Here is a 19,855-nt window from a genome sequence, read left to right as displayed (position 1 = left end):
AGAAAGTGTACGTTGTTGATTTTATATCTTTTGGGCGAGTACGAGTTTACTCCGTACGTGTGTAACATAGATCCGTGTGGTTGTTAGATATGATTCTTAGAGTGTGCGGTAAAACGTACATATCATCAGGTTTCCGATTTAAGTTCCATGCACAACTAATAATAGTACGTACATCGCTTGGATCCTTCGTCTAGCCTACCAAGCTTCGGTGTACTCAATTTGGAAAGAACGAAACTCCCGTATTCACACCGCCTCCTTCCGTCCAGCTTCTGCAGTACTCTTGGAAACAAAGAACATTCTCAGGTCTCATCTGGGTCCGCTAACGCTCAATCAAAGGATCTCTAACCCGTCAGATACTCTCTTGGTTGCATGGTTTCGTGTTTTTCATTAACCATGGTCTTTGTTTCCTGTTTATGCATTTGTTTGTCTCAGTGTAGGTCTCACTCCGTGTTGGAGCTTGGTTGTAATCTGGTTACCCAATTTGAAGAATTAATGAAAAGGTATTTATAATAATAAAAAAAATTATAGTACGTACTCTTATGTCTTATCCATATAGGATAACAATTCACACTTACCCTTGAGATGCATTTTCTATGTATTAATAATACATTTTAGAAAAAACAGTGGAAGCTAGGGAAAGCTGAATAATTGAATTAGCATACTGATCACCGGACCGGAGGAGGTCTAAAATCATTTTTTGTTTTCTTTTCAAAGCTTGAAATAGGAAACAAAAGCCTAATTCAGTGGATTACGTAAATCAACAACATGAGATGCGGTGCATCAAAACAATAAAGGGAAGAAAAAACGTTACACGAATAACCTTCTCTTAACGTATGAAACAATTAAGAAAGCCTCAAGTCTTTTTACAAATTGCAGAAAAAACGAAGTTAACAGGTCCTTTGCAATGTGTCGGACCAAACATCTCGTCTGTAATATAAATCCTACACCGTTCTTTTCCAAGACAATTCTGCATGAATTAAAAAAAATAATAACAATCAATAAGAAAGAATTATCGTCAAACAGATTATAATTGCTGGGTAACTTTGTTAACAACCTCTTTGACGAGTCTCAAAGTAGCGGGCGCACCGCAGTTTCCACGTTTAAGCGTTTCACATGATGAACCAGTGGGCTGACCATAGTCCGCAAATTTGATCTGCGAAAAACAATATCCTTTATCGCATTTAGGTGCAAATATGATACCATCCTCAGACGGGTTATTCAACCCGCAGAAAGAATATTCTTTTCCCCGTGGAGGAGATCCTTTAGAATTAGTGCCTCTTGCATCAAAAGACCCGTTGATTTTTGAAGCAAGATTAGAAACAGATGAAAGAAACATAACAAGAAGCAATATGATGAAGCCATGACGACGAAAATAATGTGAAGTTTCCATTTTGCGTTCTATTACAAATCAGAAGGCATAATGAAAATGCTAAGCAGACTACTTAATTACGTGTGTATTTAGTTATATATAGGTAGTGTTTTCATAATGTTGCTGCGAAGTTTACTATCAATTTGTCCTATTAGCTATGTTCTAATTCATTTGTATTCTTTTTTTTTTCCACTTTTCATTCATCTTGGCTTTCGGAGGTGTTGGTGAAGGACATTCATTCTGACTCTGTCGCGCTTACTAAATAACAAATTTGCATTTCCAGAAGATTTTTTGAATTGCTTTCCTAAAAAAAGGTAGTCTAATTAGTCTCACATCCCATGGATCTTTAGGCTCTTGTCTCCGCTAATTGATCGTATTATTATACTGAATTACTGATAACTTATCCATATGTATTCTTACATAACCTTTTTGTTAGGAAGGTTCGGCGTTAACATGAAGATTGATCTTTTTTTTTTTTTGGTTAATAAGATTGATCTTCTTGTTTACATATATAAGGTTTTGTACACCAACAATAAGTTATTTATTAAGTTATAGAGATTTTTTCATCTTGTATGCTTTGCTCTAAACTTTTTTGGCTAGGTGAAAATTTATTCCTATATATAGACAATATCGGCGAGTTTCCGCTCTCTTACGTGTGTTTTCAACACTTTCATGTTTTTTTTTTGTCAAAACAACACTTCCATGTTAATATGTAAATTTTGCATTCTTTTACTTCAGTTTCCTCACTATCAAAACAATTTATACATCCTTTTTAAAAACGCAGAATTATGCGGATTTGAATTTCAATAACGACATTTATATAATTGATATAAATTGCCAATTAAGTTATCTGTAGTCCCTCTTACACAAAAACACTAGGGTTAGGGTACATGTAGTCATGTAGATGTAGTTCCCTCGGAGGTTACTTGTTGGCTGGTATATCTTTTCATAGATAGATTTGATTATAGCATATTGTTATATAACACTCTTTCTTATGTATAATCGGAGAGGAAAAGAGTCCAGTCAAATATGCACATAGGAAACACGAGCGTGATTCGATGGATTGTCTAAGTTAGCAACATAAAAGATGCACTTGATAAAAGATATTCCTTCTAAAAAAATCATAAATATGATAAGCAACAACATAATTGTAAAAAAAAACAAAAAAAGAGCAAAAAGACAAATTTGTTATAAGAATCACGAATCCTTTAAGTTACTTTTTTTCTTCTTACAAGAACCGGAAAAAGCGAATCTAACAAGTCCCTTACAATGGGTCGGACCAAACATCTCGTCTGTCAGTGGAAGATAACATTCTTCTTTTTCAAGACAATTCTGCATAAAATAAGAACAATAAGATATGGAAAATACGTACAAGTACTTCATTCAAAGAGATAATCAAATATGTTTAGATTTAAACCTTTTTGACGAACCTCAAAGTAGCGGGTGCACCGCAGTTTCCACGTTTAAACGTTTTTTCACAGTCGCCCGTGGGTTGGCCATAGTCGGCAAATTTTATATCAGAGATAACATATCCTCCACCACAAAGGATGGGTACTAAGTCTCTAGGCGCCGATTTCGCAAAGCACAGTGGCCGTTGATTCGGTTGAGATCCTCCAGATTTGGAACTGGAGAGAACACGTTTCCTATAACGGTGGATTCTGATGTCTCTTGCATTAATATAAGAACCGTTTATCATTGAATCAAAACAAGACACATAAGAAAGGAATGTAACAAGAAGCAAAATGATTAAGCCATGACGAGGGAGACAATGTGTAGTTTCCATTTTTATTCTAGTTTTGGGTTTCCTTATAGATCAGAAAGACAATGAAAATGCTATAAGATAGCTACTAACTTAAGGATGGTTGTTAAATGTAAATATGTAATGTTTTGATTTTGATTTACAATGGAATAATTATATGGTTCTTGGAGATGCGAGTTTGTTTGCGGATATGGCTGCGAAGTTTTCTATCAATTTGTCGTTTAAATTTTGTTCTAAATTTGGCATTCGATCGGAGGTGTTGGTGAATGTCACTTCTAATTACTATTCAATTACTTTGCATTTTCAGTAGAAAATATTCCCCAAGACCTTATTATATAGCTTAACCGGTTTCACAATTCCAGTGATCATTAGAATTTCGTCTCTGCTAATTAACTTTATTGGAAGGCCGGAAAACTAATTAGTATATTCTTCTTTCGATATTTTACGTCTGCACTTAAAAAATATGCGTCCTAGCCGTAACGGATGTCATTACTTTAGTAAAAATAATGTTTGGCTACACAGCTAGCTGAACCGTAACGACGCTTGTATCTTGTATCTTAAGTCTTAACCAATAGTATCTTGTATTTGTTGTTTCTATAAGAGAATACAGAGCGCAAATAATTTGAAAAGAACTAAACTACATACTCCTTATACTCAATCTTAATTAATATCAAAAACTCGTGTATAGTAAATAAAGTTATATAATTGAAAAAAAAATAAAAATAAAAAATAAATAAAGTTATATATGAACTCACGTATATATCAGTTACAAATTAAAAGACTTTTTATCAAAATAAGAGAAAAAGGAAAAAGTTACAAAGGACTTTAGACTAAACTCAAGCAAAAAGTACAACAAAGGTTAACTCGGAAAGGAAACCTTTGTAATCTGAAACAAAACGACTAAAGTAGGAAACCAAAAACTAAGCTTTCGTACAAGTAGCGTCAATAACGAGTCTGAGAGCTCCCTTGCAGTGACTCGGACCAAAAATCTTGTCCGGGACAAACAACTTACACTTCTCTTTCCTAAGACATTTCTGCACCCAAAAAAAAAACGATAATAATAAGAACACTATTTGGAAAATAATTATATATGTGTTAATTGATTTTATTTACCTTTCTGACGATATTCAAGGTATTGCTTGCTCCACAATTACCGCGTTTAAATTTCCCACAGCTACCAGTTGCTTGGCCATAGTCGGCGAAAGTGATTTTTGAAATAACACCCTTTTTCACAATCAAAATCCAATGGCATTGGTTCACCATCCTTAGCCTCTCTATGAGTCGCGCACATTTTATATGATCCCCCAGACTCACTAAGAGAGGAATCATTGGAGCCGGAGAGACTACGTTTCGGGTCACCGAGAAAAGAAACGCCTTCCATCTTTGCAGCTACACTAAACACAGAGGAAATAAACATAGCTAGAAGCAAAATAAAGCCATGAAGACGACGGCAATGTGAAGTTCCCATTTTTTTCCCTAGTGTTCTCATAAATGATCCAAAAGAGTGTACGTAGGCTATTAATTATGGATAATTATTTTCTTTAAATAAGAATGAAATTTATATGAGAGGTGGATTCGTCTTGTGGTTGTGGACGTGGTCTTAAAGTTTTCACTTGATTTTTTGTTCTCCTTCTTCTTGGCTTTCGGAGGAGTTAGTGAATGACAATTCCTTTGACTTTTCTACGATTACTTAATAATAGGTTTGCATTTACAACAGCAAAAAGTAGAAATCCATTCAATGGTTTCTGAAACCGGTTAAACTCTCTCATGTTAGAAATATATTTTCTACTTTGCTGAAAATACATTGTCAGCAAAATTACATGTTCCATAATTATTATTTTTCTGTTGATTGGAAAAATTATGCCATAACTAATTCATTTTTAAACTAAAAGAACTTTGATTAACGTTATCAATGAAACCCTAAATTAGGAGTTTAAGTTAAAACGTACGTCAATGAATTAAGGTGCGTCTACTTTTTTGTCTATACGGATTTTGTATTGTTTTTCTAGGAATGTTATGAGGTTTAGTTCTCGGTTGTGGGACAGTTTGTACTTTGGGTGCATTAATTTCGCTAAACTAACACAAATAATTGAAAGAAATAAATAAAAAAAAAAAGGGAAAACGTTTTTTTAATATGCGTGATACACGGTTTAGAAGTATGTGAGAACCGACCATAATTGCTTCCTTGCACGTTAAGTCCCAGCTCTCTCGATGCATGAAAAGCCCACGTGGCATTGTTTCTCAATAGAACGATGGTCTCAGATACGTGTCGAGCAAAAGGGATATTTGGATTAATGAATTCGGAAATTAAGGAGAATACCAGAACACACGTAGCAACTTTTGCTTCATCAAGGTCATCACGTGGCATCTCACTATAACTAGAACACTTGCTATAAAACCAACAAGCAGCTCTAAAATACTCATTAACACACCACGAGACAATTCGAAAATATATATATTTTTAAAAATCTATCTAAAATCTTTCTTGGCATCCAAACAAACCATGGCGTCAGGACAACGGGAGGCAGAGAGGTCCGCGAAGGCTGAGAGAGCTGAGGCCGTGGCTAGTCTAGCGGCTGAAGATCTGAAAGATATCAACAGAGGGGATGTGACGTACAAAGTAACAGAGAGGGCTACGACGACCGAGCCGGAGAGGCCCGGACTAATAGGCTCGGTGATGAAGGCCGTGCAAGGAACGAAAGAAGCAGTGATCGGTAAAAGCCATGATGCGGCTGAGTCTACCAGAGAGGGAGCCGGGATTGCATCGGAGAAGGAAGCGGGGATGAGAGACGCAACCGGAGAGAAGGCTGGAGAGGTTAGAGACAGTACTGCACAGAAGACAAAGGAAACTGCTGATTACACTGCTCATAAGGCGAGAGAAGCTAAAGACAAGATGGCGGACAAGACTAAGGAAACCGCAGACTATACGGCAGAGAAGGCGAGAGAAGCTAAAGACAAGACGGCGGACAAGACTAAAGAAACCGCAAATTACACGGCAGAGAAGGCGAAAGAAGCTAAAGATAGGACGGCGGAGAAAATGGGCGAATATAAAGACTACACTGCTGAGAAGGCAAAGGAGGCCAAAGACAAGACGGCCGAGACGGTGGGTGAATACAAAGACTACACAGTGGACAAGGCGATAGAAGCAAAGGATAAGACTGCAGAGAAAGCAAAGGAGACGGCAGATTACACGGCTGATAAGGCTAAGGAAGCCAAAGATAAGACGGCCGAGAAAATGGGTGAATACAAAGACTATACAGCAGAGAAGGCGACGGAAGGGAAAGATGTGGGAGTGAGTAAGATTGGTGAACTAAAGGATAGTGCGGTGGACACGGCAAAGAGAGCTATGGGTTTCTTGTCTGGCAAGACAGAGGAAACCAAACAAAAAGCCGTTGAGACCAAAGACACGGCCAAGGTAATGAACTTAGCAGAATATTTTATGTGTTTAGATATGCACAGTTGGTTAGTAAAATGACGTTTATTGCTAATTAATAGGAGAAGCTGGACGAGACCGGAGAAGAAGCGAGGAGGAAGATGGAAGAGATGAGACTTGAGGGCAAAGAACTTGAAGAAGATGCTTCTAGAAGGACGGAACAGAGCAAAGAAACGGCTGCTGACAAAGCCCATGAGACTAGAGATTCTGTTGCCCAAAGGTATAGGACATGATCTCCTAGAATATATTTGATCCAAGGGTCGGAACTTTTACTTAGTGAATGTGCTAATATGTGTTGTAATTGTTCTTGTAGAGGTGAAGAAGGGAAGGGAACGATAATGGGTGCGTTGGGGAACATGACGGGAGCAATAAAGAGTAAGCTGACTGGTGCGACGACGCCGTCTGGTGATGAGACACGGGCGGTGCGTGGAGACGAAGGCACAGGCACGGGGAAGACAACTGTGACGGTTGACGTGAAAGATACAAGGCCTGGACACGTGGCAACTTCCCTGAAAACGTCGGATCAAATGACTGGCCAGACTTTCAACGATGTTGGGGAGATGGATGACGATGCAGGAAGAGGCAAAGTCGTCGTGGAAGAGAAAGGGAAGCTGTGATGTAATAATAACGCTGCGTTTGGGTTTATGTGAAAGAAGATACCAGTCTTGATTTGTAATAAAACTGCTTTTCTTTTAGGCCTTTTGGGGGTTTAACTGATGTTTCCTTTTCCAACATGGTGATATGAAAAAGTGAAAGCATATATATCTATATATCGGATTCTGTTGTCGAGGCTGATCATGAATTGATTTTCTTGAGTGTGGCAAATTCATTAGAAAAGCTACAAAATAACGAATGTCTTGCTTCCATTGCCGCTAAGCATTTAAACTAGATGTGTCAAGTGTAATATGACATCAATTGACTAATACTGCCTACGTAATGGTGTTAAAACACTAGCACCAAGCCGGAAACCGGAATTGCACAAACCCTTGATCAGTGGTTTTGTCAGATGATGGTGTATATTTCAATCAAATATTTTACGACAAATGTGTGAATAAATTTGTATTGGATTCGTAAAAGTACACAATCAAGATATGACTCTGCATACATGAAACTGTTGGAGAGCTCATGACTTTCTATTAAACAAGCTTTTGAGATGGTTCTCACTCGTGCTATCTCACTGACACACAGCCAATTTTTAATATCACAAGGTTCCCTCGCTCAATTACAGAACAGAACTCAGATATCAAACGGACAAATCTCAGAAGTCAAATTGCTTGCTTAAGAGAGGAGCTTCTGCTCGTACCTGGTTTGGCGTCTGAGGATGATATGACAACGTTCCCCATTTTTACTTCCATAGCTTCTTGCTCCTCATTCTCTGTCTTCTTTCTCTCTGTATCGAGCTTGTCTTCGGATTTTTTAGGTGAGAGCGAAGGTTTTACAGAGCGAGGACCAGAGTTGATCCACGGATGTAACAGAGACTGAGCCGCAGTTGGTCGGTTTTCTGGGACAAAATCAAGAATCGAAACAAGAAAATCACTCAAGTCATTCGCATCTTGCTCACTGAACTCGTACTTCTCGGTCAGGACTTTGTTCATGGGCCAGAAACGGAGTCTTCTGATGTGTCGAAGATCACCATGTCTGTTAAAGAAATCTCTGGAGTAGCGGCCTCCTAATGCTATCTGCAAACACACAAAAAAGAAAAAAGGGTTTAGCTATTCAAATTGTCGAAACAAACTTCTTAAATCAAACTATCTGCTGATGATTCTGCTATACCTTGCGTGGCATCATCCCAAGAAGCTCCATCATCAGAGCCAAATGGTCCTATTATCAGAAAAGGCCAAATTAGATTCTCCAAACTCCCATAAACAAAACTAAAACGATCTAAAAGCATAACGATGCTAAAATCCCACAAAACAATATAAGAGAAAGCCAAAAATATGAGGATAACACAACAGCAAACAGACACCAGGACTAGAGCATACCTCGTCTCTATCATAATTGTCTCCACTATGGGGATCAAAAAGTACATCTCCAGTGGCAAGTTCAAAACATATGCAAGCGAAGGACCAAAGATCTGCAGATGTAGAGTACTTAGATCCAAGGATGACTTCTGGACACCTATACTGTCTCGTTTGAATGTCACTTGTGAACTGTTTGTAAGTCCAACATGCATTACCAAAGTCAACAAGTTTACACTTGAGGTCAGCAGATGCCACAAGGTGCCTTCTACTCGATCGACTCCCATTCTTACCACCTTGCTTCCCTTTCTCGCTACCATCTAATCCATTTGTAGCAGAAGTTGAAGGACACTCTTCTTCCATCAATTTCTCCGCACCACTCGGTGTTCCATTAACCAGTGATCCAAGTCCACGAACTTTTTCAGATTCAGTATTGCCTTTAACCTCAGCGTCTCCCTGAGCAGCCGAAAGCTTAGCCTTTCTACGAACCCCTGTCTTTTGATTTTTGACAAAATCCCCATTGAAGTCAACTTGACTCTTATCCTTATCAGTGGGGAGAACAAGAGGAGCTCCTGACTTCCTAGGATCTTTAGACGGATCAATCGTTGACGGCAACAAAACATTCTCAGGCTTGAGATCAGTATGAATAATCGAAAGCTCTTTATGCAAGTAGTCTAACCCAACCAACATGTGGTAACAAATCTCTTTAACCATCGGAATAGGTAAGCCACGGTAATCAGAATACTTAATCAGCGTTAACAGGTTATCACCCAAATACTCAAATACCATACATACATGTTGCCCATTAGGACCTGAGTGCTTGAAATGATCCAAAAGCTTCACAACGCATTTAGTATCATCAGTGTCTCCTTCTGCAATCTGTTGCAATATTGTTATCTCATCCATTGCAGCTTCAGTGTAGTGCTGAGCACTCTTTTGCACCTTTAAAGCCACATATCTCTGTAACAAAATCACACCAACAAATTAGAACCAACTCTATCTTAAGGATTAGATTCAAGCAATTCGTATTTAAAAAAAAAATGGCGAGAGAGTAAGAGAGGTGTGTACAGAGGATTGAGTGTCCCAGGAGAGCCAAACAGTAGAGAAATGACCCCAACCGAGTTTGCTCTGGACAACATACCGGCCGTTCTTGAACGAGTCGCCGATCCGGACGGAGTGGTAACCTCCGCGGCGGTAATCCTCCGTTCCTTCGTCTTCCGACGTGTATTCACCACCGTCGCTGTTCCACTTCTCCACCTCCATATCCAACTAATCTCTCTTATCTTAGTCTTATATAGTACTCTTTGGAATATCCGAAGACGATTGAATCCAATTTTTCTTTTTTTTTTTTTTTTTGGATCTCTTTTTTTTTTGTTTGTTTCTGGAAGCTTGTGCAGAGAAGAGAGAAGAAAGCTTAGCTGCTACTTTGTTTCAAACCTTCTTTTATGAAACGTCGCCGTTTTAAGGTCTATTGACAGGTTCGTCGTCGGCTGTGGGAAAATAAATAAATTATTGGAGGAGATGCTGACGTCATCACTTTAATAATAAAACTATGGGCCTATTTGATGCGTTTATTTTATTGGGCTTACAGTTCGGGCCAAGTTATTATATAAACACACGGAAATGGCTTTGGTTAGTCTCTCTTATATATAAGTGTCGACTGAATTAGGGTTTTCTAGTTTAGGGTTTCCGGGAGCAGCCTGAGCAGAAGGAAGAAGAAGAAGACGAAGAGGAGGAGCAACAGCAACGATGGTTCTCAAGTAATCAAATCTACTCTATCTCTCTCTGTTTATGTTCCTATATTGAGACTAATTGGCATCGCGTAGTGTAGTGATTCATGATTTTACTCCATCGGAGAGATTGATTTGTTCTGGACTGGCTCTTTGATTCTCGTTAGTTTGGTAGTCAAAGCTGGGGTTTTTCTTTGCTCTATGAAGATTAGATGGATCTGGGTCTGTGATTGGTCTCTATATGATTCATTTCTAATCATGTAGACTTAGATATTTTCACTAGCAAAGATCATTTGCTTGTTGCAATCAATGTCTCATTTGGTGTATTATCTTCGGAATATATACAGGACGGAGCTTTGTCGTTTCAGTGGGCAGAAAATTTACCCAGGAAGGGGAATTAGATTTATCCGATCTGATTCTCAGGTTAGCTAAACTCACTTTTATGAATCCCCTGATCTTATGAGATTTGATGTTTTTGGTCTTTAGTCTTATAATGGTTGATATTTGTTTTTCATTGTTCCATCAGGTTTTCTTGTTTCTTAACTCAAAGTGCAAGAGGTACTTTCACAATAAGTTGAAGCCTTCCAAGCTTTCATGGACTGCCATGTACAGAAAACAACACAAGAAGGTAGTGATGATACCCTTATAGAGTTCCAAATTTCTCTATGGTTTTTGATTAACATGTCGGACCCATGTGAATAAAGATCAGTATATCTAATTGATTTTGTTACATATTATAGGATGCAGCTCAAGAGGCTGTGAAGAGAAGAAGACGTGCAACCAAGAAGCCATACTCTAGGTCTATTGTTGGTGCTACCTTGGAGGTGATTCAGAAGAAGAGAGCTGAGAAGCCAGAAGTTCGTGATGCTGCCAGAGAAGCTGCTCTTCGGTTAGTTTTCTTTCCTCTCTCAAGACTCGAATCATTCAACTAGTATCATCAGAATTGTTAAATTTGAGGAAAGTATTTGACTTTTTAAAATGAATTGTTATGATTTAACAGTGAGATCAAGGAAAGAATCAAGAAGACCAAAGATGAAAAGAAGGCTAAGAAGGTTGAATTTGCTTCTAAGCAACAGAAGGTCAAGGCAAATTTCCCCAAAGCTGCAGCTGCAGGAAAGGGTCCTAAGTTGGGAGGTGGTGGTGGCAAACGCTGAAGAGCCTAGCCATCTCTCTCACTTTGTGTTTTCTGCGTAGTGGCTACTTTTTTTTTACTAGCAATGTTGATTCCAGAATGTTATGCCAAACGTAAAACCTTGTTATCAGTTTTTGTCTCTTACTTTTGCAACTCTTATAATCTCAGACTTAAGAATTTTGTTACTTATGAATTTCATTTTACTACTCTCTCTATTGTCTTCTCACATCAGTTGATTCAAAAGTGTTCGTGTTTTGTCCAACTTGTTTAGAGCATTGCGGACTACGTTGCCAACTGTTGTCATACGTTAGATTGCTTTGGCGTTAGTGTGCAATTGTCGATTCTAACTGGCTTTATCTAGTGTTACAACAAACAACCTTGTTGCGTATTATGTTCAGGATTGTTGTTGTGCACGAGTGACAACCTGAATTGTTACGGATTGTTCAGAACCGAAGTTGCAGTGACCGTGAATATTGGTTGAGTTTTTTTTTTTCACTATTCAATTACATACATTTGAAAAAGATTCATGTTATTGGCTCAAACAACTTTCGCAATAAAGTTACTTGTGGAAATTTCTCACGGGGCCAAAACATAACATATGTCTTTGGAGAAATATTGTGTTCATGCATGATCCTTGTCCCCCAAAAACGCCATACACTCTCAACTATACATTTCGATACATTATATAAAGGAAGGATGCAAGGAAAAAAGAAGAAGATGAAAATGATAACTCTACCACAATACCACCATTTTCTCACACCTAACTTTTCTTTCTTTTTGTGCTTGTTTTGATTTTGGTTCCTCTTGTATTTTCGATTTACACTAATACTTTGTCAATTGAGAGGGAACTCGTTTCTGTTTGCCACCCACACGATCTTTACGAGGAACTACGTGTGGATTGTAAACAGAGACGACAATCCCTATTTCGGTCTCTCCTATCAGAATTCTAAACTCTTGTGGAGCAAACAAATCTATTTCTCTCTCGGAGATATATGAAACTTGTTTGTGAAGTGGGAAATAGAGAGAACCAACACCGGCCTCATGACTGTTGATCATCTACATTCCACATCAGCCGTTGCGGCAGCCCTCGCATTGATCCCAATAGAGTGCATACCAAAGTACTTTATGAAATTCGTATGTGAGGGCTGCTTCAAAGGTTCATGTGGAATGTAAGAAGATATGTATAGGTTAGAGAGTTTACAAATGTACATCGATCATTTACAAAAAAAAATGTTCATCAAAAACCAACAGGGGTGAGAAAAAATAAAAGGTTTGATTGAAAGGTCATTGTTAAGCTTTCTTCTGAGTTTTTTGTCATGTTCTGTTTTTTAGAAAAACAAAATAGACGTCGGTAACAGCAATTACAACATCTATTGGTGTATTAGTAAACCTTCATAATTATTCTATTTGTAATCTAGTCTATTCTTCTCCTAGTTTCCGCCATTTATGGCTGGGATTGATGAGATCTCCAGAGAGAGAGAGAGAAGAGATTAGAGAGTACATTCATATATGTAACGTACTGCGTACATTAACATATGCATGATCTGAAGCCTCACAAATTTCAATTAGTGTTTTTTTTTGTTTCAGGGGAGGAGATAAACATAAATATTGAAAAATCAAAAGGTTTTATTGAGAGAGGTCATTGTTAAGATTTCTTCTGAGTTTTGTCATGTTCTGTTTTTGGAAAAACAAAATAAAAGTCGGTAACAAAAACTAAAAACATCTATTCTATTCGTATATTAGTAGTATAAACCTTCATTTTTTTGTTCTGTCTGTTTTATAGTTTATGTCTTTATATGTTTATATATGATTCAGTTTAATATTTCCATCCCTATTAATTATACATAATATGCTGTGTTTAGTACAACGTGTTTCACTTCTGCTGTTCCTTGTGAAACAAGAAGAGCTCAAAACGTTTCTTGAAACAGCCTTTTATTCCTCTTTAATTATTAAGTGGAAGTCATTTGCAATGTTAGAACTAATTGGTGCGAGTGGTTAGGTTCCAAAAAAGCAAAGCAAAGCCTAATTAAACCTACCCTACTTGCAGCTCTGTTGTTTGTAAATGTTCGAAGTTTGTCCTCTTAATTGTTAGTAGTGCATTGCAATAGAGAAGGCCATAGTAGCTCAGTCGGTCGTAAAGTTATTTGGTAACATTCATGTGAATATTCAATATTCCTAGTATAACTGAAAAAGAGAAAAAAAAAACTACAAAATGATAAATTTCAAGAAAGCACTAATACGTAGAAAAAAAGAATGAATGCATACAAAAATTATTAAAGTAGAGAATATGAAAAGCAAAAGGAAACAAAAAGTGAAGAACTCATCACTCACTTCCGCACGCCGTCTTGCATATTCGCTCATCATGATCCTTCTTCTTCTTCTTATCATTTTGGTTTTTTAATTAGTTTCTATTTTAATCATCAAAAACATATAATAGTTTGGAAATATATATTGCAGATCTGTAAGAAATAGAACAAGTGAATCATCGATGATTTGTGCATGTGACGATCTCTGTTTTACTTATGGGAGAGATCACTCAGTTTTCTATTACTATATCAGGTCAACTTTTTCTAACCTAATAAATTAAATGTCTCTCATTGGTTGGTTTTGGGTTTGATTCGGTTTAGTTTTGGTTTAGGTAGCTGTCTTTTTGAGAAAATCATAAACATTTAACAAAGTATAGAAATCCAATTAGTATAATTTTTCATTTTCTATTGGTTGCTGTGAGATTACGTCATTCTCGTATTAATATTTATTTATACGTCACGTTATTACCGTTGTTATGCTTCGTTTTTAATTAATCAAGTTTTAAATCCCCATACTAATTATATATGTAGGTGTAGGTATCGAGACACAAATCAGTCCTTTTATTTTTGTATATAATCCTGTTGTGTATGAAAAGGTTTCGAGTCTATTGACTTAATAACCAAACTAATTAAGTTTTCTTTCTAATTTTTTTGAAGTGCATATGAAGAAAGAGACAAAAGAAGAGGAGGAATACATTATTCTCTCTTCCATCTTACTTCGACTCTGATCTGGATCTCAATCTCAATCTTCAAGTTTACTTCAAAAGCAATGACCAAGATCTTTTTCTTCTTCTTTATTATCATCATCATCATTTTTCTTCAATCTCCACCACAAATCCAATCCCAAACTATTCCAAGAAACATCAGTATCTTCATCTTGGCCGGGCAAAGCAATATGGCGGGTCGAGGTGGAGTTTATAACGACACCGCTACAAACACCACCGTGTGGGACGGTGTGATCCCCCAGGAATGTCGATCAAACCCTTCAATCCTCCGTCTCACGGCCAAGCTCAAGTGGGAAATTGCTAAAGAGCCACTACACGTTGACATTGATGTTAACAAGACCAATGGTATTGGACCGGGGATGTCATTTGCTGATCGGTTGTTTTACCGGTTCGGTCATGTGGGTTTGGTTCCTTGCTCTATCGGTGGGACTAAACTAAGCCAATGGCAAAAGGGTGAGTTTCTTTACGAGGAGACGGTGAGGAGAGCGAAAGCCGCGGTTGCTAGTAGTGGAGGCGGCTCGTACAGGGGGATTTTGTGGTATCAGGGTGAGTCGGATACGGTGGATATGGTGGATGCTTCGGTATATAAGAAGAGACTAGTCAAGTATTTTACTGATCTTCGAAGTGATTTAGATCAGCCAAATCTTCCTATTATACAGGTACGTTGCACAATAACAATCTAGCTTCTACTTGGTATAATCCGCAATATAGCAAATAGTTCGTAGAACTTTTGATAAGTAATATTGGAATAGTGGAAAATTAAATAAAAGAAAAAAAATACATGCAGACTAAAAATCTTGTTGAATATAGTATTTACGGATTTAATGTATTTAATGCTCCATTATTTTAGCAATCTTTTTTATGGTTCGTGAATCGTGATTACTCATTCTTTTTAATCCAGGCTGTAGCTAAAATATCGTACTACCAATCCAGCTGTGGTGTATGCAAATTGACATTTTTGGTCTTATTCCTAAAATAAAAAAATCTACTGGTATCAATGTATCAGATATTTTTAGTTAACATTCTTCAAATATCTTGTTTATGTGTTTTGTTATTTTGGACGTAAAACAAACAAAAAAAGGTGGCTCTAGCGACAGGGGCAGGACCATATCTTGATGCGGTGAGAAAAGCTCAACTGAAGACAGATCTTAAGAACGTGTACTGTGTTGACGCCATGGGTCTACCTCTTGAACCGGACGGTTTGCATCTTACCACTTCATCTCAGGTCCGGCTCGGTCAAATGATAGCCCAGAGTTTCGCGGACAATATTCCCAATTCAGCTCAACCACTCTATATGCCTCTTCTAATCACTTCCTTCTGTTGTTCCCTTTATATCATCTTTTTAGAAATCTTGGCACCTACCTTACCATTTTTGTAACATTTTATTTTTCTTCTCTTTATTTTTTGGATTCCTCATGATATTTGTTCAAATTATTATTATAAAGAAACTTAAGTCTTATTCACTTAATGAATTGAATTATATAATTTTTTTGTTTAAATAAAATCAACAATATCCAATTTAGACAAATGTGTGATTCCCCGATCCAATACCTGGATTTATTTTTTTTGGATATCCTTAAATCTTTAAGTGAATCCGACCTTGAAAACAAGACTATACTCAAACTTTTCAGTACAGTACATATTTTACATCATATAAATTCGTTTCCGTAGCTCATCTGTCTTGACTTCTTCTGTATCTTGTAACATACATCTTTTTCAGATAATGTATCTTTTTGATAGTTTCAAGGATTCAAGCATTTGAATTTTTGGATAAGCTTGATTGAAAGATATTTTGGATAATTGTATTTTTATATAGCCTGTATTATTCGATCCAATCCTATGCATATCATATTTGATTGGATATGATTTAAAAAAAAAAAAAAAAACACACAACAAAATAAATAGAATTAGTCAGAGACAATAATTCAGATAATCTTGGTTGGATACAGATAGTCATAGTCTCCAACATCCAACCTATAAACATGGTATACACACACAAAAAAGAGTCCTCTCGCCTAAAATGTGTAACAAAATGAGTATGAAGTAAATACAAAACAAACAAACAAAAAAAAAACTCGATGAAATGCACAATAATAAAATGACAATAAAAAAAACTCGATGTACCCTAATTTTGGGAACCAGTAAAAACGACGACATAACCACTAATAAGAATTTTGTTGACCCGAAAAAAAAAACCACTAATAAGAATTTTTACCTTGCCAGAATCAAAAGCTTTTTTTGGTGTGTGTGATCATCTCTCTTAAAGCTATTTCACAAAATCTTTCTTTCTGTGTTCCTTCAGATCACCAATTGGGTTTATGAAGACTGAATCAACACATAACCCTCCTTTCGAGTGTGTGCAGTCTATCTGTTTCATCGACCATTGGATTTCGGTTGATGGTTCTGATTCATTCACAATGAATTCTCCAACCCTATACTCGATCCAGCAACCACGCTTGTGTTGCCCGAGTGCTTCGTCTCTCTCTACATCGTCCAAGTAATATTCGCATGATGCATTTTGACCATCAGAAGTTGAAAGCGAAAACCTTACAGGCTTTACATCCCAACCATGAGTGTGTTCAAAGTGGCACACACGTCTCCCTAGCCTTTTTGTGAATCTCCCTAAATGAATTCTGAAAGATAGAGAGTAAATACCAGGTGGGAGATGAAATCTCACTGTTCCATCAACTTCAAACCACCAAATCTGCTGTAAGTAGGCTACAACATGGAACCTGTTCAAGGGAAGATTCACAAGAATTTTACTCTTTTTGTTCCACAAACAAACTGATACATCTTTTAAGTTGTTCATTATTGGAATTCTATCACATGCTACGCACCCGTCTCATGTTGTATAAAGCAGTCTCATACCAAAAACTGAGATGCAGAACTGTCTCACTAACCTAATCATTTCGCAGTTGAGATGAATCATCGCTACAATAGCAACTCAAAAAATCCATAACTATAAATATTAGGCAAGAACACTCGTAGTCTACATTAGCTATTTATCAAAACTCAAAAAGCAGAGTCACCTCCTCACAAACTACGAGAAAACAGGCCACTAATCAAACCGTAATCCTCAAACAACCTTTTCCAAGTCTAGTTTCTTATATATATATACTCAAGTGTTCTCGAAAGACCTGCCCTGTAACTCTACCAATCCAAGGATCAACAGCTCACGAAACTCAGGTCAATTTACATTATCATAAACAAGTCTTTTGCAAGCCTATTTTCATCTCTACTTGTTGATCTTCTAAAACTCTAATTGAGATTCAAGAAGCGAGATTGTGTGGAGTACCTAGATTCTTCAGTTGGATTCCAATTCCAATACCTCCGGTCTTCAATCCCAGTTATAGCCATTCCTTTAGCTGAAATTGCCATACAAACCCGTCCTGTAACTCTATCAATCCATAGTTCCTGAAAACACAAACACAGTTTCATACAAATTCATCCAAAACCCTAATTCCCAAATCCAAAAACAACAAAATCACAATCACAATCTCGTAACTCTCACAAACAAGATGTAAAAAAAATACCTTAGAATCATCATCAAAAGGGATGGGACGAGAGAGGACAGCGAAAATATCTTTCTTGGAGAGAGTAAGATACCTCTCAGGGGGCAACAAATCAAGCAGATCCTGATAATTCGCAGGGAGCTTCTTATCCCAAACGGAATCGGAAGAAGCCGCACCACGAAATGCACGATTCAATCCAGCCAGATTGCAAATCTCCGGCGGAGTCAAATACATAAACACACAGGCCACGCAGCTTTCCGGTATATCCCCCAGACTAGTTCCCATTGACAAACCATTCGTCCCGTCGTTTAGATTCGACAAGGACGAACCCATTCTAATACCTCTCTCTCTCTCTCTCTCTCTCTCTCTCTCTCGTTCTTCTAATAAGTTGACCGAAGAAGCTACACAAAACGCAGAGCTCCGTACACACACAAGAAGAAAAAGGAAAAAAGAAAAAAAAAAAAAAACGAAATTGGTTTATACGCGTAATCGATGACGCTCGATAGCCATGGCGGCGGAGATAATAATAATACTAATGAAAGCTTTTCTATTAATGTATTTTGCTCTCTCTCTCTCTCTCTCTCTCTCTCTCTCTATCTCTATATTTCTTTCTCAGTGGTGATTTTCTCGGAAAAATGTCGGAGGAGGAGACGAGAAACGGAGAAAGTGAGGGAAAGAGATATATATATATATATCTAAAGAGTATTAAAAGAATGCAGCAAAATGGTGACGTGTACAATGTTAAGATCCAACGATGGAAACTTGTGCCACGTGGCAGCGCCGAACGATCGTGAAAAAGTCCGTTTGATTTGATGTAAAGCATTTGGTGGAAGTAATTAAATTTAAATTAAAATCTAATTAAGTCCTAAAATTAAGATTCTTCCAATGAGTTATGTATTTTTTTTATACATACTGTAGTACGTGTAAACAATGAGGAGGGAGGATGTTGTAACTTTTTTTTTTTATTCCGTTACAAATCATTCGTGTGATTAAACAATTTGGATCTTCGTTAAATATCCTTATGCAAAAAAAAAAAAAAATCTTCTTTTGTTAATCAGAAAAGGTCCAAATTGATTTAAAAGATTTAGGATTATGTTTGGCTAAATTCATAAATGCTTTGATAATGTTTCATCTCATGTTGAGTGATGGTGGCCGGCCCATACGAAAAAATGAGACTAGTCTTCGTTAGAGTGAATCTAACAACATCATCAACATCAAATCAATGAAACCCAAAAGATTCACTTTGTAATATATTCACGTTTTAATTTATGTGGTAAACTATTCTCTGGAGTAGTTGCTAACGTATTTACAAATAATAATGTAGGGTCCTCTCTTTTTTTGTCCAAAGTTTTGTGATGTACATTTACACCATGTGTTTAAATATAGATATACTGGGAATTTAGATCAATAAATGTATTGACGTAGACTGTTGTTAGCTTTCAAATTAAAGAGAACTTAATTTACAACGAGCTGTTCGTAAAGGTTTGTTTAGGAGCAATGAAACATCATTACTCTCTCTCTCAGAAAGCGAATTGTCTGGAAGAGTTTAGGGAATTAATTGAAAACAAGAACATCATAATTAAACTATTCATAATGCATTATTCGTAAATCATAACTCATGATCAAGCGTGAATGTCTCTCTCTTTTGTTTTCTAGATAGAGAGAGGCGTTAAATATTGTTCAAAACCCCAATTCAATGTTCAAACCAACCATGGAAAATGTTGGTCTCCAAACTTTAGCATGCAAAAAAAAAAAAAAAAAAAAAAATCAATTGAAAACCTACCATATAAATTGAACACAACCAGAAATCATTATTGATGTAAGACAATATTAATTAAGATTATTTAGGTGGTGTACAACTAATATTTAGTATTCTTTTTCAGTTTAATTTTTGTTAACTACATAATATATAAATTGTTTTTCTTTGGTGG

General features: G+C 36.9%; 8 protein-coding genes across 9 annotated transcripts; 3 read left to right on the top strand and 5 right to left on the bottom strand.

Moving 5' to 3' along the window:
* Positions 1–681: 681 nt before the first annotated feature.
* Positions 682–1,511, bottom strand: LOC104699099 (D-galactoside/L-rhamnose binding SUEL lectin protein). The gene is made up of 2 exons (XM_010414445.2): positions 1,055–1,511; positions 682–967 (listed from the first exon to the last, which is right to left on the bottom strand). The coding sequence occupies exons 1-2, from the start codon at positions 1,388–1,390 to the stop codon at positions 854–856; spliced, it is 450 nt and encodes a 149-aa protein (XP_010412747.1). The 5' UTR covers positions 1,391–1,511; the 3' UTR covers positions 682–853.
* Positions 1,512–2,457: 946 nt separating this feature from the next.
* LOC147942809 (beta-galactosidase 16-like) lies at positions 2,458–3,239 on the bottom strand. Its single transcript, XM_087454098.1, has 2 exons — positions 2,787–3,239; positions 2,458–2,701 (listed from the first exon to the last, which is right to left on the bottom strand). The coding sequence occupies exons 1-2, from the start codon at positions 3,150–3,152 to the stop codon at positions 2,567–2,569; spliced, it is 501 nt and encodes a 166-aa protein (XP_087310224.1). The 5' UTR covers positions 3,153–3,239; the 3' UTR covers positions 2,458–2,566.
* A 576-nt stretch (positions 3,240–3,815) lies between these two features.
* Positions 3,816–4,662, bottom strand: LOC104791566 (beta-galactosidase 15). The gene is given in 3 exon segments (XM_010517486.3): positions 3,816–4,162; positions 4,242–4,350; positions 4,352–4,662. Coding segments are annotated over 3 exon segments (489 nt in total). The 5' UTR covers positions 4,618–4,662; the 3' UTR covers positions 3,816–4,048.
* Positions 4,663–5,510: 848 nt separating this feature from the next.
* Positions 5,511–7,331, top strand: LOC104791565 (late embryogenesis abundant protein At3g53040). Its single transcript, XM_010517485.3, has 3 exons — positions 5,511–6,543; positions 6,624–6,781; positions 6,875–7,331. The coding sequence occupies exons 1-3, from the start codon at positions 5,632–5,634 to the stop codon at positions 7,176–7,178; spliced, it is 1,374 nt and encodes a 457-aa protein (XP_010515787.2). The 5' UTR covers positions 5,511–5,631; the 3' UTR covers positions 7,179–7,331.
* Positions 7,332–7,605: 274 nt separating this feature from the next.
* On the bottom strand, positions 7,606–9,995 carry LOC104791564 (uncharacterized). Its single transcript, XM_010517484.3, has 4 exons — positions 9,588–9,995; positions 8,544–9,479; positions 8,335–8,382; positions 7,606–8,240 (listed from the first exon to the last, which is right to left on the bottom strand). The coding sequence occupies exons 1-4, from the start codon at positions 9,780–9,782 to the stop codon at positions 7,827–7,829; spliced, it is 1,593 nt and encodes a 530-aa protein (XP_010515786.1). The 5' UTR covers positions 9,783–9,995; the 3' UTR covers positions 7,606–7,826.
* Positions 9,971–11,587, top strand: LOC104791563 (large ribosomal subunit protein eL24y). The gene is made up of 5 exons (XM_010517483.3): positions 9,971–10,279; positions 10,597–10,672; positions 10,776–10,877; positions 10,990–11,138; positions 11,250–11,587. The coding sequence occupies exons 1-5, from the start codon at positions 10,269–10,271 to the stop codon at positions 11,401–11,403; spliced, it is 492 nt and encodes a 163-aa protein (XP_010515785.1). The 5' UTR covers positions 9,971–10,268; the 3' UTR covers positions 11,404–11,587.
* Positions 11,588–13,809: 2,222 nt separating this feature from the next.
* On the top strand, positions 13,810–15,897 carry LOC104791562 (putative carbohydrate esterase At4g34215). Of its 2 annotated transcripts, XM_010517478.3 has the most exons (3): positions 14,234–15,071; positions 15,314–15,352; positions 15,494–15,897. In XM_010517478.3, exons 1-3 carry the CDS (start codon positions 14,457–14,459, stop codon positions 15,788–15,790), a joined length of 951 nt encoding a protein of 316 aa, XP_010515780.1. In that variant the 5' UTR covers positions 14,234–14,456; the 3' UTR covers positions 15,791–15,897. The 2 variants fall into 2 exon arrangements, with proteins under 2 accessions (XP_010515781.1, XP_010515780.1); XM_010517479.3 differs by lacking the exon at positions 15,314–15,352 and having other exon boundaries at positions 13,810–15,071.
* A 399-nt stretch (positions 15,898–16,296) lies between these two features.
* Positions 16,297–18,605, bottom strand: LOC104699098 (F-box protein PP2-A15). Its single transcript, XM_019246369.2, has 3 exons — positions 17,946–18,605; positions 17,708–17,826; positions 16,297–17,144 (listed from the first exon to the last, which is right to left on the bottom strand). Exons 1-3 carry the CDS (start codon positions 18,255–18,257, stop codon positions 16,679–16,681), a joined length of 897 nt encoding a protein of 298 aa, XP_019101914.2. The 5' UTR covers positions 18,258–18,605; the 3' UTR covers positions 16,297–16,678.
* Between the last annotated feature and the right edge of the window lie 1,250 nt (positions 18,606–19,855).

The sequence above is a fragment of the Camelina sativa genome, chromosome 6, assembly GCF_030686135.1.
Source record: "Camelina sativa cultivar CO46 ecotype springtype chromosome 6, ASM3068613v1".
Taxonomy (NCBI): Eukaryota; Viridiplantae; Streptophyta; class Magnoliopsida; order Brassicales; family Brassicaceae; genus Camelina; species Camelina sativa.
This window is presented reverse-complemented; position numbering and strand designations above follow the sequence as displayed.

Bases quoted from the DNA above. Each gene is read 5' to 3' on its own strand.
- LOC147942809 (XM_087454098.1), bottom strand. From the start codon at position 3,152: ATGGAAACTACACATTGTCTCCCTCGTCATGGCTTAATCATTTTGCTT. The intron at 2,702-2,786 runs GTTTAAATCTAA...TATTTTATGCAG, and splicing joins CTTTGAGGTTCGTCAAAAAG to AATTGTCTTGAAAAAGAAGA.
- LOC104791565 (XM_010517485.3), top strand. From the start codon at position 5,632: ATGGCGTCAGGACAACGGGAGGCAGAGAGGTCCGCGAAGGCTGAGAGA. The intron at 6,544-6,623 runs GTAATGAACTTA...GCTAATTAATAG, and splicing joins AGACCAAAGACACGGCCAAG to GAGAAGCTGGACGAGACCGG. The intron at 6,782-6,874 runs GTATAGGACATG...TTGTTCTTGTAG, and splicing joins AGAGATTCTGTTGCCCAAAG to AGGTGAAGAAGGGAAGGGAA.
- LOC104791562 (XM_010517478.3), top strand. From the start codon at position 14,457: ATGACCAAGATCTTTTTCTTCTTCTTTATTATCATCATCATCATTTTT. The intron at 15,072-15,313 runs GTACGTTGCACA...TTTTTAATCCAG, and splicing joins CAAATCTTCCTATTATACAG to GCTGTAGCTAAAATATCGTA. The intron at 15,353-15,493 runs GTATGCAAATTG...AAACAAAAAAAG, and splicing joins ACTACCAATCCAGCTGTGGT to GTGGCTCTAGCGACAGGGGC.
- LOC104699099 (XM_010414445.2), bottom strand. From the start codon at position 1,390: ATGGAAACTTCACATTATTTTCGTCGTCATGGCTTCATCATATTGCTT. The intron at 968-1,054 runs GTTGTTAACAAA...TAATTCATGCAG, and splicing joins CTTTGAGACTCGTCAAAGAG to AATTGTCTTGGAAAAGAACG.
- LOC104791563 (XM_010517483.3), top strand. The intron at 10,673-10,775 runs GTTAGCTAAACT...TTGTTCCATCAG, and splicing joins TTATCCGATCTGATTCTCAG to GTTTTCTTGTTTCTTAACTC. The intron at 11,139-11,249 runs GTTAGTTTTCTT...ATGATTTAACAG, and splicing joins GCCAGAGAAGCTGCTCTTCG to TGAGATCAAGGAAAGAATCA.
- LOC104791564 (XM_010517484.3), bottom strand. From the start codon at position 9,782: ATGGAGGTGGAGAAGTGGAACAGCGACGGTGGTGAATACACGTCGGAA. The intron at 9,480-9,587 runs GTACACACCTCT...ATTTTGTTACAG, and splicing joins CCTGGGACACTCAATCCTCT to AGATATGTGGCTTTAAAGGT. The intron at 8,383-8,543 runs GTATGCTCTAGT...TTCTGATAATAG, and splicing joins ACAATTATGATAGAGACGAG to GACCATTTGGCTCTGATGAT.
- LOC104699098 (XM_019246369.2), bottom strand. From the start codon at position 18,257: ATGGGTTCGTCCTTGTCGAATCTAAACGACGGGACGAATGGTTTGTCA. The intron at 17,827-17,945 runs GTATTTTTTTTA...TTGTGTTTTCAG, and splicing joins CTTTTGATGATGATTCTAAG to GAACTATGGATTGATAGAGT. The intron at 17,145-17,707 runs GTACTCCACACA...TCCCTTGAACAG, and splicing joins AATCCAACTGAAGAATCTAG to GTTCCATGTTGTAGCCTACT.